At 48.1% G+C, this 23,857-nt stretch overlaps 1 protein-coding gene across 1 annotated transcript in view; it reads left to right on the top strand.

Moving 5' to 3' along the window:
- rsf1a (remodeling and spacing factor 1a) overlaps nt 1-23,857 on the top strand; it is a 44,733-nt gene that overhangs the window by 7,059 nt on the left and 13,817 nt on the right. The window contains exons 4-12 of the mRNA XM_072459469.1: nt 6,332-6,537; nt 8,456-8,544; nt 9,494-9,568; nt 11,486-12,262; nt 13,769-14,102; nt 14,189-14,288; nt 20,475-20,687; nt 20,838-20,942; nt 21,897-21,976. Coding sequence (XP_072315570.1) covers nt 6,332-6,537; nt 8,456-8,544; nt 9,494-9,568; nt 11,486-12,262; nt 13,769-14,102; nt 14,189-14,288; nt 20,475-20,687; nt 20,838-20,942; nt 21,897-21,976 — 1,979 coding nt within the window. The remainder of the gene's footprint in view (nt 1-6,331; nt 6,538-8,455; nt 8,545-9,493; nt 9,569-11,485; nt 12,263-13,768; nt 14,103-14,188; nt 14,289-20,474; nt 20,688-20,837; nt 20,943-21,896; nt 21,977-23,857) is intronic.

Below are 23,857 nucleotides of genomic sequence, written 5' to 3'. Positions count from 1 at the left end.
TTCTTCTTCTTCTTCTTCTTCTTCTTCTTCTTCTTCTTCTTCTTCTTCTTCTTCTTCTTCTTCTTCTTCTTCTTCTTCTTCTTCTTCTTCTTCTTCTTCTTCTTCTTCTTCTTCTTCTTCTTCTTCTTCTTCTTCTTCTTCTTCTTCTTCTTCTTCTTCTTCTTCTTCTTCTTCTTCTTCTTCTTCTTCTTCTTCTTCTTCTTCTTCTTCTTCTTCTTCTTCTTCTTCTTCTTCTTCTTCTTCTTCTTCTTCTTCTTCTTCTTCTTCTTCTTCTTCTTCTTCTTCTTCTTCTTCTTCTTCTTCTTCTTCGCGTCAGCGCCCCCAAATGTACCAAAAATGCATTAAGATAGAAAATGACCCCAAAAAAATCGGATCGTAGAATCATGAAATTTGGCGCAGAGGTAGATGGTGACAAGAGAAGTAAAAAATATTATTACGGCAACGCCGTCCGCCCAACCAAATGTCGGCCATATTGCTTCAAAAATGGCTAAGCATGACTTGGGAGTTTTTCCAAACGTCGTACTTTTACAAACTCCTCCCAGGGCGTTGGCCCTAAAAAGCTGAAATTTGGTGAAAATGCTACTGAGGAGTGGGACATCAAAAGTTATACAAATTACATTGATACTTGTCACAGTCTCTGTGCGGCGAAGCCGCAAACTTTAGCTAGAATTTCAGAAATCTTCCAAATTTTACATTTCTGCCGTTTGCGCAGATAAAGTCCGAATTGCGTCAAATTAGAATCAGTTGTTAAACTCTTTGCCCTAAACCTACTTGAAGTGAAATAGATTAATTTGGCGCCACAGCGCCCCCTACAGATTTTATATGGAGGTTAAATGTTTAGTTTTGCGAAATTATCAGAAATTTGACACACAACTCAATTTTGGCATCCCCATCAAAAAAGTCAATGAGACCCATGTCATAATTGTTATGGCGTTGCCGTAACAATGACTAAAACCTCCCATGTTATTCCAATGGGGAAATCATCAGAACATGTTTACACTTTAGACTTTCACAAACTCCTCTTAGGGCGTTAGCCCTATCAACGTTAAATTTGGTGAGACTCATCTTCAGGACCATCAAAAGTTATCCACATTTTTATTCAAAGAGTCACGGTGTCTGTGCGGCAAAGCTGCACATTTTGCCAAGAATTTAAAATAAAATTGCTTTTTGATGGTAAAACAAAGGGGAGAAGATGTGACAGCGTCACAGATTCAGCAGTAGGCGTAATAAAAGGACAATTGGGGCGCGTTAGCGCCCCCTCCTCTTGTGGCGTGGCGGCGTAGCGGCGGTGGCGTGGCGAGGGCCAATCATTGCCGCTTGCGGCTTTAATTTTATTTTATTTTTGTATTGGTATAATAATACATATATCTAACAAAATGCGCGTCCAAAAGGCTAATAAAATCAGAAAACGTTATGCGTAAAATCTAGTCGCCTCCTGCCCAAAAATCTGTCTCTTTACAGCCTTTACGCACGTGAATACAGAGGATTCTGAGTGTGGGACCCCTAAGTCCCGTCCCCCATTCTAAAGCTATTCTTATTGGCTAGAATAATATGTCAATAAAAGTCTGCTACGTCACTAGCATGCGGCGCTATGTAGATGTAAACAGAGGAATCCATGTGCGTCGGAAGCGGCGCATTCTTTTCCTCCGGAGGCTGTAGCAAACAAACCCGGGGACAGAAAAATTGGATGGTCTCATTCTGTAGGTAACAGTCTGAAGAATTTGTTATGGACGGAGAAATGCGCCGGACGAGCCTTAATCCTGACCATTGTCAGAGAAGAAAACTTTGTTTACATGACAATATCTCGAAATCGGAAAACTTCAGGAAAAATACAAGTGGATATTGTTGTTCAATGGATCCTTACGGACAGACTGAGTACAAGGATGTACAGAATTAAAGCCGTTTCGTCCGTCATAAACAGCAAACAGGACATGCGTTTGTAAAAGTTGAGACTTTCTCACAAACTATTGGCAATGGCTTCTTGGGGCAAATTATTCAATCCATGAAATATTCGTTTTGTTGAGAAAATAAGCTTTAAAATGTATGGCTTGCTGGTATTGACCACGGAAATAAAAGTGATGATGTAAGAGAATATTTGAGGTATGGAAAATGCTTGCGGGCGAGCAGGTGGATGGTAACAGGTTAAGGTTAGGGTTAGGGTCAGGGTTAAGGTTAGGGTCAGGGTTAGGGTTAGGGTTAGGGTTAAGGTTAGGGTTAGGGTTAGGGTTAGGGTTAAGGTTAGGGTCAGGGTTAAGGTTAGGGTTAGGGTTAAGGTTAGGGTTAGGGTTAAGGTTAGGGTTAGGGTTAGGGTTAGGGTTAAGGTTAGGGTTAGGGTTAGGGTCAGGGTTAAGGTTAGGGTTAGGGTTAGGGTTAAGGTTAGGGTTAGGGTTAAGGTTAGGGTTAGGGTTAAGGTTAGGGTCAGGGTTAAGGTTAGGGTTAGGGTTAAGGTTAGGGTTAGGGTTAAGGTTAGGGTTAGGGTTAGGGTTAGGGTTAAGGTTAGGGTTAGGGTTAGGGTTAAGGTTAGGGTTAGGGTTAAGGTTAAGGTTAGGGTCAGGGTTAGGGTTAAGGTTAGGGTTAGGGTTAAGGGTTAGACAGAGAGAGTGGACGTCCTTGCCTTGTCCCCCGGTGCGGTGTGAGTCCATTGTGTGTCTCTGATGTGTCTCAGATGTGTCTCTGATATGTCTCTGATGTGTCTCAGATGTGTCTCTGATATGTCTCTGATGTGTCTCTGATGTGTCTCAGATGTGTCTCTGAGTGTGTCTCTGATGTGTCTCAGATGTGTCTCTGATGTGTCTCTGAGTGTGTCTCTGATGTGTCTCTGATGTGTCTCTGAGTGTGTCTCTGATGTGTCTCAGATGTGTCTCTGAGTGTGTCTCAGATGTGTCTCAGATGTGTCTCTGAGTGTGTCTCTGAGTGTGTCTCTGAGTGTGTCTCAGATGTGTCTCTGAGTGTGTCTCTGATGTGTCTCCGATGTGTCTCCAATGTGTCTCTGAGTGTGTCTCTGATGTGTCTCAGATGTGTCTCTGATGTGTCTCAGATGTGTCTCTGATGTGTCTCTGAGTGTGTCTCTGATGTGTCTCTGAGTGTGTCTCAGATGTGTCTCAGATGTGTCTCAGATGTGTCTCTGATGTGTCTCAGATGTGTCTCAGATGTGTCTCTGATGTGTCTCTGATGTGTCTCAGATGTGTCTCTGAGTGTGTCTCTGATATGTCTCTGATGTGTCTCTGATGTGTCTCTGATGTGTCTCTGAGTGTGTCTCTGATATGTCTCTGATGTGTCTCTGATGTGTCTCTGAGTGTGTCTCTGATGTGTCTCTGAGTGTGTCTCTGAGTGTGTCTCTGAGTGTGTCTCTGATATGTCTCTGATGTGTCTCTGAGTGTGTCTCTGATGTGTCTCTGAGTGTGTCTCTGATGTGTCTCTGAGTGTGTCTCTGATGTGTCTCTGATGTGTCTCTGAGTGTGTCTCTGAGTGTGTCTCTGATGTGTCTCTGATGTGTCTCTGAGTGTGTCTCTGATGTGTCTCTGAGTGTGTCTCTGAGTGTGTCTCTGATGTGTCTCTGATGTGTCTCTGATATGTCTCTGATGTGTCTCTGATGTGTCTCTGATGTGTCTCTGATATGTCTCTGATGTGTCTCTGAGTGTGTCTCTGATGTGTCTCAGATGTGTCTCTGATGTGTCTCTGAGTGTGTCTCAGATGTGTCTCTGAGTGTGTCTCTGATGTGTCTCAGATGTGTCTCTGATGTGTCTCTGAGTGTGTCTCTGATGTGTCTCTGAGTGTGTCTCTGATGTGTCTCAGATGTGTCTCTGAGTGTGTCTCAGATGTGTCTCAGATGTGTCTCTGAGTGTGTCTCTGAGTGTGTCTCTGAGTGTGTCTCAGATGTGTCTCTGAGTGTGTCTCTGATGTGTCTCAGATGTGTCTCTGATGTGTCTCCGATGTGTCTCCGATGTGTCTCTGAGTGTGTCTCTGATGTGTCTCAGATGTGTCTCTGATGTGTCTCAGATGTGTCTCTGATATGTCTCTGATGTGTCTCTGAGTGTGTCTCTGATGTGTCTCTGAGTGTGTCTCAGATGTGTCTCAGATGTGTCTCAGATGTGTCTCTGATGTGTCTCAGATGTGTCTCAGATGTGTCTCAGATGTGTCTCAGATGTGTCTCAGATGTGTCTCTGATGTGTCTCAGATGTGTCTCTGATATGTCTCTGATGTGTCTCTGAGTGTGTCTCAGATGTGTCTCTGATGTGTCTCAGATGTGTCTCAGATGTGTCTCTGATGTGTCTCTGATGTGTCTCAGATGTGTCTCAGATGTGTCTCTGATGTGTCTCTGATGTGTCTCAGATGTGTCTCAGATGTGTCTCAGATGTGTCCTGCGGGTGTTGGAGGCGTGTCTTCAGGATGACCTGTGGTATATTTTAGATCATGTTCTCCTGATAATTATCAGTCAAATCAAATTGTTTTATTATATTTTGTCTTGTGAACCAAAACTTTTTTGGTTTCAATTGAATGATTAACCAGATCCGGGGACGTGTCCCTTCTGCAGACGTCCCCTTGTCTCTGCTGTTTAAGGCACATGTCCTATTGGACTGTATGAATTATTCTATAATGTTATGAATGTTGTTTTATTACGATTGTCTCGTCCATGACTCATGTTTACCATGTTGTTTTTCAGTTTATTATAATGAATTATGATTCAGACCACGCCCTCAATCTGATTCACTCATATTTTTATTTATTCAAGACGTTCTTAATTGGAAAACCATAATTAACAAACTTTAACTTAAAAACGAAACATGAACAAAGTCTGAGGACTGAGGTTTAGGAGAAGGACCTGGTTGACCTCTCCTCTGGTTGACCTCTCCTCTGGTTGACCTCTCTCCTCTGGTTGACCTTTCCGCTCTGGTTGACCTCTCCTCTGGTTGACCTCTTCGCTCTGGTTGACCTCTCCTCTGGTTGACCTCTCCGCTCTGGTTGACCTCTCCGCTCTGGTTGACCTCTCCTCTGGTTGACCTCTCCGCTCTGGTTGACCTCTCCGCTCTGGTTGACCTCTCCGCTCTGGTTGACCTCTCCGCTCTGGTTGACCTCTCCTCTGGTTGACCTCTTCGCTCTGGTTGACCTCTCCTCTGGTTGACCTCTCCGCTCTGGTTGACCTCTCCGCTCTGGTTGACCTCTCCTCTGGTTGACCTCTCCGCTCTGGTTGACCTCTCCGCTCTGGTTGACCTCTCCGCTCTGGTTGACCTCTCCTCTGGTTGACCTCTCCGCTCTGGTTGACCTCTCCTCTGGTTGACCTCTTCGCTCTGGTTGACCTCTCCTCTGGTTGACCTCTCCGCTCTGGTTGACCTCTCCGCTCTGGTTGACCTCTCCTCTGGTTGACCTCTCTCCTCTGGTTGACCTCTCCGCTCTGGTTGACCTCTCCGCTCTGGTTGACCTCTCCTCTGGTTGACCTCTCCGCTCTGGTTGACCTCTCCGCTCTGGTTGACCTCTCCGCTCTGGTTGACCTCTCCTCTGGTTGACCTCTCTGCTCTGGTTGACCTCTCCGCTCTGGTTGACCTCTCCTCTGGTTGACCTCTCTGCTCTGGTTGACCTCTCCGCTCTGGTTGACCTCTCCGCTCTGGTTGACCTCTCCTCTGGTTGACCTCTCCTCTGGTTGACCTCTCCTCTGGTTGACCTCTCCGCTCTGGTTGACCTCTCCGCTCTGGTTGACCTCTCCTCTGGTTGACCTCTCTGCTCTGGTTGACCTCTCCGCTCTGGTTGACCTCTCCTCTGGTTGACCTCTCCGCTCTGGTTGACCTCTCCGCTCTGGTTGACCTCTCCTCTGGTTGACCTCTCCTCTGGTTGACCTCTCCGCTCTGGTTGACCTCTCCGCTCTGGTTGACCTCTCCTCTGGTTGACCTCTTCGCTCTGGTTGACCTCTCCGCTCTGGTTGACCTCTCCGCTCTGGTTGACCTCTCCGCTCTGGTTGACCTCTCTCCTCTGGTTGACCTCTCCGCTCTGGTTGACCTCTCCTCTGGTTGACCTCTCCTCTGGTTGACCTCTCCGCTCTGGTTGACCTCTCCACTCTGGTTGACCTCTCCTCTGGTTGACCTCTCTGCTCTGGTTGACCTCTCCGCTCTGGTTGACCTCTCCTCTGGTTGACCTCTCTCCTCTGGTTGACCTCTCCGCTCTGGTTGACCTCTCCTCTGGTTGACCTCTCCTCTGGTTGACCTCTCCGCTCTGGTTGACCTCTCCGCTCTGGTTGACCTCTCCTCTGGTTGACCTCTCTGCTCTGGTTGACCTCTCCGCTCTGGTTGACCTCTCCGCTCTCCTCAGGACACAGCTTTGACCCTTCCTTCTTCTCTAGGATCTCTGCGAGTGTCAGTTTGATGAAAACCTCAAGCTCAAAATGGCCGTGAATGAGGAGGAGCCAGACAGAATGAGGCTGCAGCCCATTGGTCGAGACCGCGGCGGCGTCCTGTACTGGCTGCAGCGGGACCAGGAGCACAACATCAGGCTGTACACGGAGGAGCAGGACGACCTGGACGGGTCCACCTGGAGATGCATCGTCAGGTAACCAGCTTCAAACCCCACTGCCATGTTGTTCTCTCCATTTGACCGGTCACTATGGCGACCAGGAGCAAAGTGGAAACCAGAACATAAACAATGCTTGTTTTGGTACCGGAGCCTGAACAGTTCTTGTTCTGCTCCTCTTCCCATGTCAGACTAGAACCTGAGGAAACACAGTCAAAGGTGTGACTCCTCCCCTTTCTGCCCTGGTCCATAGAAACACTTTTAATCTGAACTGAATAGTTAATGGACTAATGAAGTATTGTCTGACTAAAGCTGGGTTTACACTGTGTGATATTTGGGCTAAAGTTTATTTGTCTGACAATGTCCACATGGAGCTGGACGTGGGCTCCTCGGGGTTAACGATGAACGCACAACTGCTGATTGAGCCACTGTGAGGCGCTGGAGGAGGAGCCAGAGACCAGGAGGTGAACCCAACACAAGCTTCTGTGGCTAAAGCTCTGCCTGGAAATCATTGTTCCAGCGGTTTGCGACTGTTTTTATGATGTTTGGGGAGTTTAAATGCACCGGATAAGAAGCTCGTGGGCCGTAGATGTGTCCACAGCGCTGCACCGTGTGAGCAGGTCAACATCACACTGTCGTGAGCTCATGTCATACGGGATTCAATCGCTCAGTGAGTTTGGAACGACTAAACATCGGACTCTTCTTCCTGTCATTTATTTCTATCAGGAATGTCGTCCACAACAGCGGACAAACCAGGCACAAAAATAATAGATATTTTACCCGTACTACCATGAGGCCGCGGTTATTTATTACCTGGTTTACGGATTTTTAAATGAAATATATTGAACAGGCGGATGAAATATGAATATAATTTCAATTTCAAAAGATTTTTTCTTGATAAAACATGAACATAATAATTCAATGAAAATATGGCGACAGCAGGAAACAAATAAATGTCAAAGAACACGTTTGATGAATTTGGCACCGAAGTCTCTGAGTACGAGGAGTCCAGAGGCTTCACCAGAGGCTTCATCACTTTGGAGGAGGCCAGAGGCTTCATCACTTTGGAGGGGTCCAGAGGCTTCATCAGAGGCTTCATCACTTTGGAGGGGTCCAGAGGCTTCATCACTTTGGAGGGGTCCAGAGGCTTCATCAGAGGCTTCATCACTTTGGAGGGGTCCAGAGGCTTCATCACTTTGGAGGGGTCCAGAGGCTTCATCACTTTGGAGGAGTCCAGAGGCTTCATCAGAGGCTTCATCACTTTGGAGGGGTCCAGAGGCTTCATCAGAGGCTTCATCACTTTGGAGGGGTCCAGAGGCTTCATCACTTTGGAGGAGTCCAGAGCCTTCATCAGAGGCTTCATCACTTTGGAGGAGTCCAGAGGCTTCATCAGAAGCTTCATCGCTGCTGCTGCTGCTGCAGGTGGTTCCATGACATGGCGGTCACATGTTTTGTCTGTTTAGTAAATCTCTAACTATCATCTCCATCACCACCATATTTTTTCCATATTTTTTCATGACGATACGTCCTCCAGATGGTACGGTTATGAGAAAAGCTGGCCCATGGAGCGCCGCGCCGGCCCATGGAGCGCCGCGCCGGCCCATGGAGCGCCGCGCCGGCCCACGGCGCTAGCCACTGTGGTGTCGCCATTTTAAATACCCATCATGCATCACGCACACAGCGTAAGTTTGATGCTTTCCAAAATAAATGACTCCCGCAGGATTTTGACCAAAAATTGCTTCACGCTCTCTTATCTTTTGACTTAACCGCTTTTTATATTTCATTTAATGCTATTTTGCGTTGTCGACGGTACTTTAGAAAAGAATTGGGGGGGAATTGAAATCAATAATCTAAGTGCGGCGGATCCGTAAACCAAGTAATAAAATAACCTTTTTTCATCCCACAAATGTACCTTCAAAGTTTAAACAGGACCCGGCCCCATGTTCCCCTCCTGCAGGTCCCGGGAGGATCTGGAGGACACCCTGAAGGTCCTGAAGGCCCAGGACCCCAGCCCACCACAGACTGACCACTGCACATCCACCTGGGGTATTCTTCATCTTTATACAGTTGGTCCAGTCACTGCTCAACCAAAACATCTGTATCTATCCACGAGTTAAGTCCATTGAGCAGTTAAAATACAGTTTTTAATTCTTAAAATTACAAGAAATAGGGCTGATGAGTTCTCAAACAGAATCCTGCTTTAAAATGCAGGACAGATTCTGCTTAATGTGGGAAACAGAAATCGGGAAAAGCTGCTGATTTGTTCATTCATCCTAAACATTTGAGCTCTTTGACTAAACTAAACTGCTGTTACATTTAGTACTGTCTCTTGTCCATAGAGAAGAGAAACATTATCAGTGGCGGTTTTTGGGGTGTGCGAGGTGGGCAGCCGCCCAGGGGGGCACTGCCCATGGGGCAGCAGCAGGAGGAGGAGGAGTCAGATGCACCTCATGCAGCCCCCAGGCTACGGAGGCTCCGCCCAGTGAGGGATCCATCCAAGAACCGCCACTGAGGAAAAGTGACTGTTTAATGAAGATGTAAAGTTAGCTCGTTACTCTGTTGAACACTGTTAGAGTTAGAGTTACTGCTCACATCAAACCGAGTCTTTCTCAGATAAAAAACACATGAAAACAAACAAGTCAGAACCTCAACTTCTCATTTCTTCTCATTTTTTGTCAAATCGTAACTATTACGTCATTTATTTGTACATTCCATTGGAACAGGAATGTTAAAACAGTTCAGATTATCATCCTCTTTGATAATTTGCTGCTCTTATTATTCATTGTGTATGTTGCACTTTAACGCCAAAGCAACAAACTAGTTTGTGAATTTTGTTCATTGACAATGGCAATAAACCTCTTTCTGATTCTGATCTTGAAGTAGAAAAATTAACTTGAACTTTAAAAAAAGTCAGTCCACCACAGGCCCAGACCATGACCCTGGCCAGGAAACTGTGACGCTTGTCGTGAGGTCAATGTCACTTTTGCTCTTCCAGACACTCGCAGCTCAGAGACTAAACCAGGCGACAGCGAGTGGCCGTGTTCCATCAAACAAGAGCCATTTCCCCAAGGTAACTCTGATCCACATGACATAAGAGTCTCCTGGAGCACCCTGATCCAGCCCTTTGGAGCTTTTTGGGGCTCAGTGCAGAAAACTGATCAGGATGATCCTTCTTAGGCTGCCCCAAATAATATGTCTGCTGTAACCCGACCCAACATTTTTCAAGTGGGTCGGTCGGTAGGCAAATTCTTATTTTTTTACTTTGAAGGCAAAAAAAAAAATCTACATTTTGCCATTTTTTGACTCTGAGTGACCTCCAGGGGTCAAGCTTCAACAGTCCAGGGGTCAGGCTTCAACAGTCCAGGGGTCAAGCTTCAACAGTCCTGGGGTCAGGCTTCAACAGTCCAGGGGTCAAGCTTCAACAGTCCTGGGGTCAGGCTTCAACAGTCCAGGGGTCAGGCTTCAACGGTCCTGGGGTCAGGCTTCAACAGTCCAGGGGTCAAGCTTCAACAGTCCAGGGGTCAGGCTTCAACAGTCCAGGGGTCAGGCTTCTACAGTCTAGGGATCAGGCTTCAACAGTCCTGGGGTCAGGCTTCAACAGTCCAGGGGTCAGGCTTCTACAGTCCAGGGGTCAGGCTTCTACAGTCCAGGGGTCAGGCTTCAACAGTCCAGGGGTCAGGCTTCTACAGTCCAGGGGTCAGGCTTCAACAGTCCAGGGGTCAGGCTTCTACAGTCCAGGGGTCAGGCTTCAACAGTCCAGGGGTCAGGCTTCTACAGTCCAGGGGTCAGGCTTCAACAGTCCAGGGGTCAGGCTTCAACAGTCCAGGGGTCAGGCTTCAACAGTCCAGGGGTCAGGCTTCTACAGTCTAGGGATCAGGCTTCAACAGTCCTGGGGTCAGGCTTCAACAGTCCAGGGGTCAGGCTTCTACAGTCCAGGGGTCAGGCTTCTACAGTCCAGGGGTCAGGCTTCAACAGTCCAGGGGTCAGGCTTCTACAGTCCAGGGGTCAGGCTTCAACAGTCCAGGGGTCAGGCTTCTACAGTCCAGGGGTCAGGCTTCAACAGTCCAGGGGTCAGGCTTCTACAGTCCAGGGGTCAGGCTTCAACAGTCCAGGGGTCAGGCTTCAACAGTCCAGGGGTCAGGCTTCTACAGTCCAGGGGTCAGGCTTCAACAGTCCAGGGGTCAGGCTTCAACAGTCCAGGGGTCAGGCTTCTACAGTCCAGGGGTCAGGCTTCAACAGTCCAGGGGTCATGCATTAACAGTCCAGGGGTCAGAGGCTTCAACCCGATCATGAGACTAAATCTCACGATTTTAAGATATTTAAATCGACCTTTTGTACGCCGCTATCCTTTATTTTGGTAGCGAATGCGAGCGGGGGGAACATGCGGGGGACACGGGCGCCGCCATGTTTGTTGTGATGACGCTGCTGGGCGTGTTTCAATCCCAGAATGCATTGCGTAAGTCAAATGTCACACAGTGATAGAGCGTGACATGTACTATGGACACTTCAGTGGCGCCGACAGAGGCAAACCAACTTGTAAAAAGCAATATAACGACACTTAAGCGCGTTCTGTTTTGTTACAGATGCATGTGGAGGACTGAATATGAAGACGCACATGTGTTGTGCAGTGCGTTATCAGTGCTTTGAGATTGGATAGGTTTACCAACGTGACAAAAATATTCGACACAGCGGTTTGGGAAAGACCGGTCGGTGAGTCGGCGAAATTATAGAAAAATAAAAGATTTTGATGTGACCGGGTCGGTCGGGTTACGGCAAACAGACATATTATTTTGTTCAGCCTTATCCACAAACAATTATCTACACTTTAAGGTCAGGCTAAAATGATGACGATGATAACTCACATAACTGAAAAATTATGGAATCACAGTGTGTCTGTGTCCCTGGTTAAGCTATGCCTTCCTCTGTCATTGTGTATGTTCATTAAAAACTTTAACTTTGTATTTGTCTAATGTGGCTTTTTGCGCAGACATTCAGGAGCCGCGCCCTAAAGTGGAAGAGAACGAGACGCTGAGTGAGTGCAAGCCCCCCGTTTTCGACAACCACGTGCGAACCATCACCAAGCTGACAACCGGACCCAACGGAAACTGCGTGTCCGTTCTCAGAGCTCCTGGAGCGCTCAAGCAGGAGGCGCACATGGGCACCGTGAGGAGCAGCCAGCAGGCCACAATCCCTCTGAAGAAGAGAGAGCTCAAAATATCTCAAGACTATGACGGCGACCTCCTCAACCACAGCAACTGCAGCATTATTGTCCGAAATCCGTGCGTCGTACCGTCCAGAGCCCGTCTAAGCTTCTCCTCTGGGCCCGAGCTGACCAACGGGACCAAATGTCCAGGGCAACTATTAGAGCCTGGAGTAGCTGTTGGACACGTTGGCGTCATCCACAACCTGCAACCGACAGACAAGTGTGCTCTGGAGCAGAGGGAGGCGAGGAGGGAGTGTGCTCTGGAGCAGAGGGAGGCGAGGAGGGAGTGTGCTCCGGAGCAGAGGGAGGCGAGGAGGGAGTCTGTGCTGGTTCAAAAGACGACAAACGTGGCCAAAATCAACTGCCAGACCACAACGTTGTCCTCAGAACCTCATCACGTCAGTCAGGACAAACCAGCCTTGGACACAGAGACACTTCTGGAGGAAGAGAGTGTGTGTACTTTAGGAAAGGATAGCGCAGTAACACAAAGTAATCCTCACCAAGAGAAGGAAAAAGTAGAACTCAACGGCGTCCCGGATACTTCTATGGAAACCGCTCGAGGTGGGCAAGATTTGGAAAATGTGTTGAAGATAATGCAACATTTTGATATCATATTGTTCATCATAAAAAAGGCATACATTTTATAATCTTATTTGTTTAAATTGTAATCTTTCAAACAAGAGTATAACTTGATTTTTATTCTTTGTGTAATTTTACAATACATTGATGTCGCAAACGGCAGAACAGAGCCATTTACGGAGCTGGAAACAGGCGATGATTTGACAGTCGTTAATAGAATAAAACAGAAAAATATAAGTCGTTCCAGCTGTGGTCAGATCCAGCACACAGTGGTCAGAGAGCAGGCGAGTCTCAGTCATAAATCCATTCCCGGTTCGGTGCACAGGCAAACAGCAATGTCAGGGGTCAGGCAGAAGGCAAGGTCGATGACGGCAAACAGGATCACAAGTAGTCGGCAAAAGTCAGAGTCAGAACAGGAATCAATATATCAAAATGCTCAAATGCCGGTGCTAACAGGGCAACGCAGACAATCTCGCACTGAATAGAGGAAACAAACACCTAAAATACTACACCCAGTGATGAACAACCAGATACAGCTGTGAACCCGCGCACAGGTGTGAAGAGCCTGTGATGAGCTGAGAGACAAAGGGGCGGTAACCAGAGAGACAAGAGGGCGGTAACCAGAGAAACAAAGGGGCGGTAACCAGAAAGGAGAACAAGAAGGGAGGGGGAAAACGAAGAGGAACAGAGACAGAAAACCTGTGAATAAAACAAGACAAACTATACATCACCAGACCAGACGGTGACCACAACAATTAACATTTGTTGGATTCTTAAAGGTGCGCTATGTTAAAAATGAGCAAAACAATAACAACTCCACTTTTGACCACTAGAGGTCCGTGTCCAAGCCTCTCCTGTATGACAAAGAGCCATGTACCTGGTCTGCTGAGGATGTAGAAGAAATACAAGCCTCAGTAAATCTTCATAATGTGTTTAATGCCGAGTGCAAGCTCATGACATTGGGTCAGTACATTGGTCTCTACTCTACTGCGCCCCCTACAGGTGAGGCGTGTAGCAGGGTTTTAGGATGTAAGTACAAAGTTATTACAGTACATTTGAAACACAACACTACCCATACAACATGTGACCCTTCTGAAGTCATGATTCATCCGTGTGAACTCTGAAATCATGATTCATCCCTGTGAACTCTGCCGGGAGCTTATACAGCCTGGTGTGGTGGTGGAGACTGTGGAGCAGTAGATCACATGTTCAAACCTCAGAAGAGACACTTGGTACACTGAGTACTAAGAAAAATGCTTTGATTTTGATTTCTATTGATGACTCAATGTGGAGTCGGGTGCAGCAGATGTGGGAGGGGCCGCTCAGGTTAGGGAGGGGCTGTAGGATCATATCACAGTTCACAGAAGGAGGCGTGACTCCAACAAAACCAGGACTAATATCACACGTATAATTGTCTAAATATGCCTATTGGGATACTACAAAAATACTTCGATATATTCATTTTTTTCTTAATGTCCCCCATCGCAGAAGAGGCTTCGTCTGAGCTCCAGAAAGAAGGCATCCGGCTCAAGATTAAGATCCCACCTCACCGCCAGAACAAGCTCCGGACCAGAAGTGCCAAGCAACAGCAGGAGAGCGGTGAGGGCGATGGTGAGGGCGATGGTGAGGGCGATGGTGAGGGCGATGGCCAGGGCGATGGCGAGGGCGATGGCGAGGGCGATGGTGAGGGCGATGGTGAGGGCGATGGCCAGGGCGATGGCGAGGGCGATGGCGAGGGCGATGGCGAGGGCGATGGCGAGGACGATGGCGAGGACGATGATGATGACAAGGCACCGCTCAGGAGGTCTGCCAGGATCTGCAGGTGGGAGCGAACAGTATGAAGATGAAATACTAATATCTTCATTAATGATAGTAAAGTAGTTTGTGGATGTGTTGATGTGATGACAGGCCCAGCTCAAAGGCCGTGGCGAGCCGGAAGAAGAGCGTGGGCAGGAGGACAAGTCTAGTCCATCACCCATTAACAGCTGTGGCGGCCAGGAGACGACGGGTAAGTGCCACGCTGGCATCAGTCTGTACTTCCACAACAAAAACATAAACCTAAAAGTTTGAATTGGCTTTTTATATCTATTCTGGATATTGGCCTTTTATATGTGTTCTGGAATCGCATTTTGAATGATATACTCTTTAGCTTTGAAAAGGCTCAGTGTGCTGTCTGTCAGTTCATTCCTCCCAACAACAGCCCTACTTCTTAAATTTACCCCAAAAAATCCAGATTGAATAGAAATCATATTTCTCTCTATGCAGAGCTTCTTACTACTTATAAGTAGAGTATATCAGACACCAGAGGGCAAAACTAGAGTATCAGCTTCAGTCCTTATTGTTATGAAGGCATGGATTCTCCCAGCCGACTCTACGGAGAGATTTAAATATCAGGTGTTATGTGATCACCTCCACTTTGAAGAGGCTCTTCTGGTTGCTGACTCCTACAGTAACTCTGTTCATCCATACACTGACACCATGGCCTCCCTAATCAAGCACTTTGGTCAGCTACACCACCTGTCACTACAAAGAATAGCAGAGTTGATGGATCAGCCAAACATTTGCTCCAATGACATGGCAAGTTTCAGAAAGTTCGCTCTTCGAGCACTAGTCGGCATGTTGGAGCAGCTCGGTCAAGATGGTTGCATAGAGCTACAGTGTGGGTCTCATGTGGCGAGACTCTCCAGGAAACTTCCTCAGGAACTGCGAGCTGCCTTCCGCCGCTACCTCTATCCACAAAATAAGGGTGTGCCATCACTGCAAAATTTTGCTGAGTGGTTGGAGTATGAACTGGTCATTCAAGAAGGCGGAGATAGAGTCGACAAAGCTGACGAGAACCCAAGAGACTGAAACAGCACGAGAAGAGATAAAAGAGCTTCAAAAGGGACTACAACAGTATTGCTTGGCGCCACTCAAGACACCGCACCCCGAGAGCCCCCAGCCCCTCCTACTCCAGAAGGTCAGAACAGGCCCAAAGCATACTTCCCTTACTGCACCAACACCCTTCATTTACTAGATCAGTTTGCCAACATCAAACTGCTAGCAAAGGAGCAGAAGATCAACTGGATTAAGTCCAAAAAACACTCAAAGGCTGCAACTACAGGGGATCCCAAGGTGTGAGAACATTACATGGGGCATCAGTGACTTTCAAAGTTTCGCCAGCCAATCAGCCAAGTAAGACTTTCACCATTGAGAGGGCCTTCACTGCAGAGGATCTAGGCCTTGCTAAGCACTCATATCCTGTAGCAGCACTTCAGCAAAAGTACAGACATTTGCGCAAACTACCAATACATCCCTTTGCAAATGCACAGCCACTGCTGCCGATCGGCTCGGACTGTCCCCACTTGGTCACCCCCATCCAACCTGTGCGCATTTTTCCCCCAGGAGGCCCCGCCGCTGTCAAGACCAGGATGGGTTGGGCACTACAAGGACCCGTTACGTCTATCCGACACCACAGTCAACCCGAGCAATGGCAACTTGACATTCTGCCTTACAGATGTGAGAAGCTTGTCACCCGGTCCCTGAGAGAGCAACAAACCATGAGTCTTCTAGATGCAAAGACCACCAGAGTGAATGTGGAAGGTATAAATCGATATGCCACTCCCCTCCTACGCGTCAACAACATGCCCACACAATATCTGTGCAACACGAGACAGTCCTCCCCAGTTTGCGGGGCACTGAAAAACGCCTCAGCCGACCCCCAGAGAAAGCTGCCGCTTACCGCTTAGTCAGCTCTACCTCCTGAGGAGACTCAGGTCTTTTGGAGTGACAGGGCCACTCCTGAAGACCTTCTATGACTCTGTGGTGGCATCAGCCCTCCTGTACGGTGTGGAATGCTGGAGCAGCAGCATCACAAAGAGGGAGAGGAGGAAGCTGGGCTGTGCTCTGGACTCGGTGCAGGAGGTGGGGGACAGAAGGGTCCTGGCTAAACTCACATCTATGCTGGACCACAAGTCTCACCCCCTGCAGGACACTCTGTCCGCTCTGGAGAGCATCTTCAGTGACAGACTGATCCACCCTCTCTGTGTGAAAGAGAGGTTTCGCAGGTCTTTCCTTCCTGCTGCTGTCAGACTTTATAACAAACACCGTTAGCCCTGAACATCAGCAATACTGATTTAACCATGTGCAATACCGTCATATTCATGTGCAATTACTGTCGTACTCACAAGCAATTAAGGCCATATTCATGTGCATACAACTGATATAAATAAGAGTGTTTTATTTTGTTTACTTACTTACTATTAGTATTATTTAGTCTTATGCTAGCTATTTTTTACTTTACTTTATTATTTATTTTTATTTTATTTTATTTTGTTTATCTATTTTATTTTATCTTCTTCTCCCTCCATTCCCTATTAAGATATGAGAGGAGTTTTGTTAATGAGAGTTTTTTGTTTTGTTTATAAGAGTTCTTCCATAAAGAGTGTTTTTTTAAAACTTCCTATAATCTGTCCTTTCCCCCTGTATCTACTGCGTTGCAACAACGAAATTTCCCCTTGTGTGGACATTAAATGATTATCTTATTTTACCAAGTGGAGGTCACAAGGTTGGAGGCAGCAGGCTACACCAAAGTAAGCTACGAGCAGGTGAAGTCCTCAAGTGAATCCTGGTTCATCCCTCACCATATGGTGACACACAACGGAAAGAACCGCATTGTTTTTAATTGTTCCTTCACCCACAAAGACCAAAACCTCAACGAACTGCTGCAGCCAGGCCCAAGTCTGGGTGCTTCCCTTCTTGGCGTACTGCTACGTTTTAGGGAACATTCCATTGCCATCAGCAGCGACATTAAGGGGATGTTCCACCAGGTACAACTGTTGCCAGAAGACCGGCCACTGTTGCGCTTCCTCAGGCGCGACCTTCAAAGAGACACTCTTCCCAAAGTGTATGAATGGCAGGTACTCTCATTCGGAACCACTTGTTCACCGTGCTGTGCAACATATCCTCTCCAGAGACACATCAACAACCACAGTCCTCAGGGGAGTGATCTGTGCAACTCCATCGAGAAGCACTTCTATGTGAACAATTGGCTGCAGAGCTTCTCTTCCCCTGACAGGACCAAAGAGGTTATGGACGGGCTAAGAGAGCTGTTAGCAGAAGGAGGATTTGAGCTTCGACAGTGGGCAAGCAGCAGACCAGATCTCATCAGTCATCTCCCCAAGGACCTGAGGTCAGTAAGCAGTGAAGAATGGCTGAACCACACAGATATGGACCCTCAAGAGCCTGCATTAGGTCTACGCTGGTTGTACCACTCCGACACCCTACACTACAAGTCGAAGCACTTTGAGAGCAGCCCTCCTACTATGAGGAATATCTACAAAGTGTTGGCCAGTCAATACGACCCGTTGGGGTTTCTCATCCCGTTCACCACAAGGGCCAAAGTGCTTGTCCAGCAGCTGTGGGACAAGAAACGAGAATAGGACGATCCCCTGCTACCAGGCGACCTACTCAGTGCCTGGCAAGAATGGGAAACAGAGCTGCAACAAATGGAGAAATTCTGAGCTCAGCCCTTGACAGATCTGAATGCAGGAGAGAGCTGCACATCTTCTGTGACGCCTCCCAACAAGCATATGGCAGTGTCGGCTATCTGCGCACAGAAGACGCTGGCGGCCAGGTGGAGGTAGCATTCCTGACAGCACACGCACCAGTGCCTGAGGCTGAACAATTTGACAGTTTCAGCGACCTTTAAAGGAGACTGCAAAGTGCCTTCATGGGGCGGCCAGCGTGCCTGAAGGCAGCCTTTCAGCAGACGACTTCAGAGCAGCCAAACTTTGCATCCTGAGATCTGCTCAAAGAGACAGTTTTCCTGATGAAGTCCCAAGCCTTTCAGCAGGGAAACCAGTGCTTGCAACGAGTCGCCTCTACACACTGACTCCTGAGTTCGACCAGTTACTGCAGCTCATACGAGTAGGTGGCCGACTCAGACGCTGCCAGGACATTGAAGCTGACACCATGCATCCTGTAGTCCTGGAACCGAAGCATCCTGTGACTAGGTTACTCATCAAGCAGGCAGACAGTGAGCTGAAACATCTCGGGGCAGCGAGAGTGTTTGCCCAACTGAGAAGGAGATTCTGGATCTTGCACCGGCCGTGAAGCCATCAGGCGGGAACAACGTTCCTGTCCAGAGTGTCAGAGGTGGAGAGCCAAGCCAGTCAACCCAAAAATGGCTGATCTTCCTCTCTCCCACCTTAGGGTAAACCAGCCAGTCTTCTACTCCACTGGCATTGACTGCTTCGGCCCAATGCAAGTAAAAGTTGGACGAAGAAATGAGAAGCGCTGGGCTTGCTCTTTAAATGCTTGACAACTCGAGTTGTCTATATTGAGGTACTGTCCAGCATCAACACTGATTCTTTCCTAATGGCACTAAGAAGATTTATCTCTCGTCGTGGTAAACCTGCGGAGATACTGTGCGATCAAGACACCAACTTCCGAGGTGGCGATCGGGAGCTACGGGAAACCTTCAACTAGCAGAGTACCAGATCAAGTTCTGCTTCAATCCTCCAAGTGCTCCACACTTTGGTGGGTCCTGGGAGCGGGAGATCAGATCCATCAAAGTGGCCCTAACATCTACTCTGGGCTCCCAAGTCGTAAGCTCAGAAGTACTCCAAACCGTGTTGATTGAGATAGAGGGAATACTCAACTCGAAACCACTAGGGTACGTGTCTTCTGACCTGGCCGACTCAGATCCCATCACCCCAAACCTGTTGCTGATGGGGCGGCTCAGACCCTTCCCTTCCCCAAGTGACGTATCACGATTCGCAGCCGATCGGACGTCGACATTGGAGGACCTATCAAGTTTTAGCGGACCATTTTTGGACACAGTTTCTGCGCCGCTACCTGCCAGTGTGCCAGTGCTGTGTTATGAAGGCATGGTTGTAATGGTGAATTTATCATGTCAAGCTGCAGTATCAAACCTGACCACTAGGGGCGCGGCCGCCTAATGAGCAGACAAACTTTCTTTGTGTTTTATTCTTGATCTGTGCCTCGGAGATGGTGCTAGTCCGTTCCTTTAGCCCCCGTTTTTGTGTGTTTAGTGTGCGATCACAACTCTACTGAACTAGCCAGTAGTAGTGAAGCCCTCATATAAGATTGAGGTCTTTCAGAAGTCTCTCTAACACTTATACTCAAAAGGCTTCAGAAACGGCTTCAGTTTGAAATTGGGAGTCATTTTAGTCAGGGAAAATCAGCTCTCTTGATCATTGTTAAATCTATACTAATAGTAGTGTCGAAACTAGATACATTCGAGCAAGTATCAATAATTTTTGTTTTGTTTTTTTTAAATCACATAATCCTTTCCTGGACAGTTGTATCATAACTAGTTTAACCCTCTGGTCATCTCCAGGACCCTCAATTTTTAAACAGGAATAAAATGCACATAGATTAATATTTTTTTTCAAAACTCAGACTTCTACTCTACACATACATGTGCAGACTTTATACACATGATGCTTATTTCTTTTACATTATAAGATGGTTTTCCAAACAACCATAAATACTTCACATAAATACTGAAATTATGTATTTCCAAAATTTAAAGATTGGAAAACTTGAGCTAAATTGATTAAAGCCTTGTAATTCTGTGTTTTGAATGGGAGAGGTTGAAGTCACATTCATCACCTTCGGTTTCATCTTCAAACAGCCATAAAATTCACATAGATTAATATTTAATTTGGATTCAGGAGGAGCAGAGGACGTGGTCGTGGAACACGAGGGTGCTCGAGGGTTCATGGGAGTTTGCCCAACCAGTCCACATGTGCTTTGTGGGTCTGGAGAAGGCTTTCGACCATGTCCCTCGGGGTGTCCTTTGGGGGGAGCTCCGGAAGTACGGGGTCCGGGGCCCTTTGCTCAGGGCTGTCCGGTCCCTGTATGACCGGAGCAGGAGCTGTGTTCATTGCCGGCAGTAAGTCAGACCTGTTCCCAGTGCATGTTGGACTCCGCCAGGGCTGCCCTTTGTCACCGGTTCTGTTCATAGTTTTTATGGACAGAATTTCTAGGCGCAGTCAGGGGTCGGAGGGTGTCCGGTTTGGGGACCACAGGATCTCATCTCTGATCTCATCTCAGACGATGTCCATCAAACCTGGACCTGCAACATGCACTGGGACGAATGACAGGCGGATCGGTGCAGCGGCTGATGCGGGCGCATCAAAAAGTACTAATAAAACTAGGTGGATCTTAATCCAGAGTGTGTTTTCAGGGACGTCCCAAGTGGAGCAACAAAGCCAAAGTGAAGCAGGGGAGACAGGAGAAGCCAAGGGAGCAGCTGGAGGAGCAGATGGAGGAGCAGCTGGAGGAGCAGCTGGAGGAGCAGCTGGAGGAGCAGATGGAGGAGCAGCTGGAGGAGCAGAGGGAGGCAGACAGCACAGCAGACGCCTGCACACACTGCGGACTGGCCAACCACCCAGAGCTGGTACCACTCGCATGATACTGGCTAAATAACATGGTTTCTGACTAATAAGTAAATACATTCTTTCAAATGAGATGGATTTTGTGGCCTTGGATAGATGTGATTGGTGCAGTTTTTGGGTGGAATGTGTTGTGATGTGTGACTGCTCCTCAGATCCTGCTGTGCGACGCCTGTGACTTTGGCTACCACACGGCCTGTCTGCGCCCGCCGCTCATGCTCGTGCCTGAAGGACAGTGGTTCTGTCCTCCCTGTCAACACGTGAGTCTAACCCTCATTCAAGTGTTTTTATGCTTGCTAACCTACTTTGCAGAGATGGGTATTGGATTAAATGCAGTCATAAACTTCAAAAATCCCTCATGTTGCAATGAGCATCTGTTTATTTCTATGACATGCTTCGATATGAAGAAGCCTATTTATTGTGCCAGTTATCAATTGTTGTGGATGAAATACCAAAAGAGTCTTTATAAGTATCTCATATTCATTTTTATCACAGAGCTGGATTTCTAGTGGAGCCCCGCCCACAGTGACGCCTCTGTTATTATCCGTACAATTTTAAAAGATCCCTGGACAGAATTCTGAATTGATTTTGTAGGACACAATTTTGAAAGTAGGCTGGTCTTTAGAAGAACACTTATGGCCGACTTCCAGTTTGGTAATGTTGTGTTTCAACTGATCTCTTGTTTCTAAATCCTGAAGCCCCGTCTCTGCTCTCAGCCCTGTTCTCTAGCGCCCCCTGTTTATGAGTTGTACTTGACTGTTTACAGGAAAACTAAAGTCTAAAATTTTGCCAGGACAACTGACTTCCTGTTTAAAGTGTTCTGACTTCCTGTTTAAAGTGTTCTGACTTCCTGTTTATAGTGTTCTGACTTCCTGTTTATAGTGTTCTGACTTCCTGTTTAAAGTGTTCTGACTTCCTGTTTATAGTGTTCTGACTTCCTGTTTAAAGTGTTCTGACTTCCTGTTTAAAGTGTTCTGACTTCCTGTTTATAGTGTTCTGACTTCCTGTTTAAAGTGTCTCGAAACAAATTCATAAGAAATGTGGAGATAATGTGTAATTGACACCATTAAATCTCGAGACGTTTTAGTTCTGAGCTGTTTGTGGTTGTCAGTCAGTGAATCCCAGGCAGATTGACACAAAATAAAGACTTGCTTAAAGCTGATGGAGCTTTGAACATGACTAATGTTCTGGTGTTTTTTTATGATTATCTTTAGAAACAGCTGTGTGAGCGTCTGGAGGAGCAACTGACCAGTCTGGACTGTGCCCTAAAGAGGCAGGAGCTGGCTGACCGACGGTAAGCACCCATGAAGCTCCAGCACCCATGAAGCTCCAGCACTCATGAAGCTCCAGCACCCATGAAGCTCCAGCACCCATGAAGCTCCAGCACCCATGAAGCTCCAGCACCCATGAAGCTCCAGCACTCATGAAGCTCCAGCACCCATGAAGCTCCAGCACCCATGAAGCTCCAGCACTCATGAAGCTCCAGCACCCATGAAGCTCCAGCACCCATGAAGCTCCAGCACTCATGAAGCTCCAGCACCCATGAAGCTCCAGCACCCATGAAGCTCCAGCACTCATGAAGCTCCAGCACCCATGAAGCTCCAGCACCCATGAAGCTCCAGCACCCATGAAGCTCCAGCACCCATGAAGCTCCAGCACTCATGAAGCTCCAGCACCCATGAAGCTCCAGCACCCATGAAGCTCCAGCACCCATGAAGCTCCAGCACCCATGAAGCTCCAGCACCCATGAAGCTCCTGCACCCATGAAGCTCCAGCACTCATGAAGCTCCAGCACTCATGAAGCTCCAGCGCCCATGAAGCTCCAGCGCCCATGAAGCTCCAGCACTCATGAAGCTCCAGCACCCATGAAGCTCCAGCACCCATGAAGCTCCAGCACACATGAAGCTCCAGCACTCATGAAGCTCCAGCACCCATGAAGCTCCAGCACCCATGAAGCTCCAGCACCCATGAAGCTCCAGCACCCATGAAGCTCCAGCACCCATGAAGCTCCAGCACCCATGAAGCTCCAGCACCCATGAAGCTCCAGCACCCATGAAGCTCCTGCACCCATGAAGCTCCAGCACTCATGAAGCTCCAGCACCCATGAAGCTCCAGCACCCATGAAGCTCCAGCGCCCATGAAGCTCCAGCGCCCATGAAGCTCCAGCACTCATGAAGCTCCAGCACCCATGAAGCTCCAGCACCCATGAAGCTCCAGCACACATGAAGCTCCAGCACTCATGAAGCTCCAGCACCCATGAAGCTCCAGCACCCATGAAGCTCCAGCACCCATGAAGCTCCAGCACTCATGAAGCTCCAGCACCCATGAAGCTCCAGCACCCATGAAGCTCCTGCACCCATGAAGCTCCAGCACCCATGAAGCTCCAGCACTCATGAAGCTCCAGCACCCATGAAGCTCCAGCACCCATGAAGCTCCAGCACCCATGAAGCTCCAGCACCCATGAAGCTCCTGCACCCATGAAGCTCCAGCACTCATGAAGCTCCAGCACCCATGAAGCTCCAGCACCCATGAAGCTCCAGCGCCCATGAAGCTCCAGCACTCATGAAGCTCCAGCACCCATGAAGCTCCAGCACCCATGAAGCTCCAGCACACATGAAGCTCCAGCACTCATGAAGCTCCAGCACCCATGAAGCTCCAGCACCCATGAAGCTCCAGCACTCATGAAGCTCCAGCACCCATGAAGCTCCAGCACCCATGAAGCTCCAGCACCCATGAAGCTCCAGCACCCATGAAGCTCCAGCACCCATGAAGCTCCAGCACTCATGAAGCTCCAGCACCCATGAAGCTCCAGCACTCATGAAGCTCCTGCACCCATGAAGCTCCAGCACCCATGAAGCTCCAGCACTCATGAAGCTCCAGCACCCATGAAGCTCCAGCACCCATGAAGCTCCAGCACCCATGAAGCTCCAGCACCCATGAAGCTCCAGCACTCATGAAGCTCCTGCACCCATGAAGCTCCAGCACCCATGAAGCTCCAGCACCCATGAAGCTCCAGCACTCATGAAGCTCCAGCACCCATGAAGCTCCAGCACCCATGAAGCTCCAGCACCCATGAAGCTCCAGCACTCATGAAGCTCCTGCACCCATGAAGCTCCAGCACCCATGAAGTTCCAGCACTCATGAAGCTCCAGCACCCATGAAGCTCCAGCACTCA

Source organism: Eucyclogobius newberryi, unplaced genomic scaffold (genome assembly GCF_026437365.1).
Source record: "Eucyclogobius newberryi isolate DKJ021-1_F unplaced genomic scaffold, fEucNew1.0.hap1 SCAF_10, whole genome shotgun sequence".
Classification (NCBI taxonomy): Eukaryota; Metazoa; Chordata; class Actinopteri; order Gobiiformes; family Gobiidae; genus Eucyclogobius; species Eucyclogobius newberryi.
Note: the sequence above shows the minus strand (reverse complement) of the source record. Positions and strands in the feature narration are given on the sequence as shown.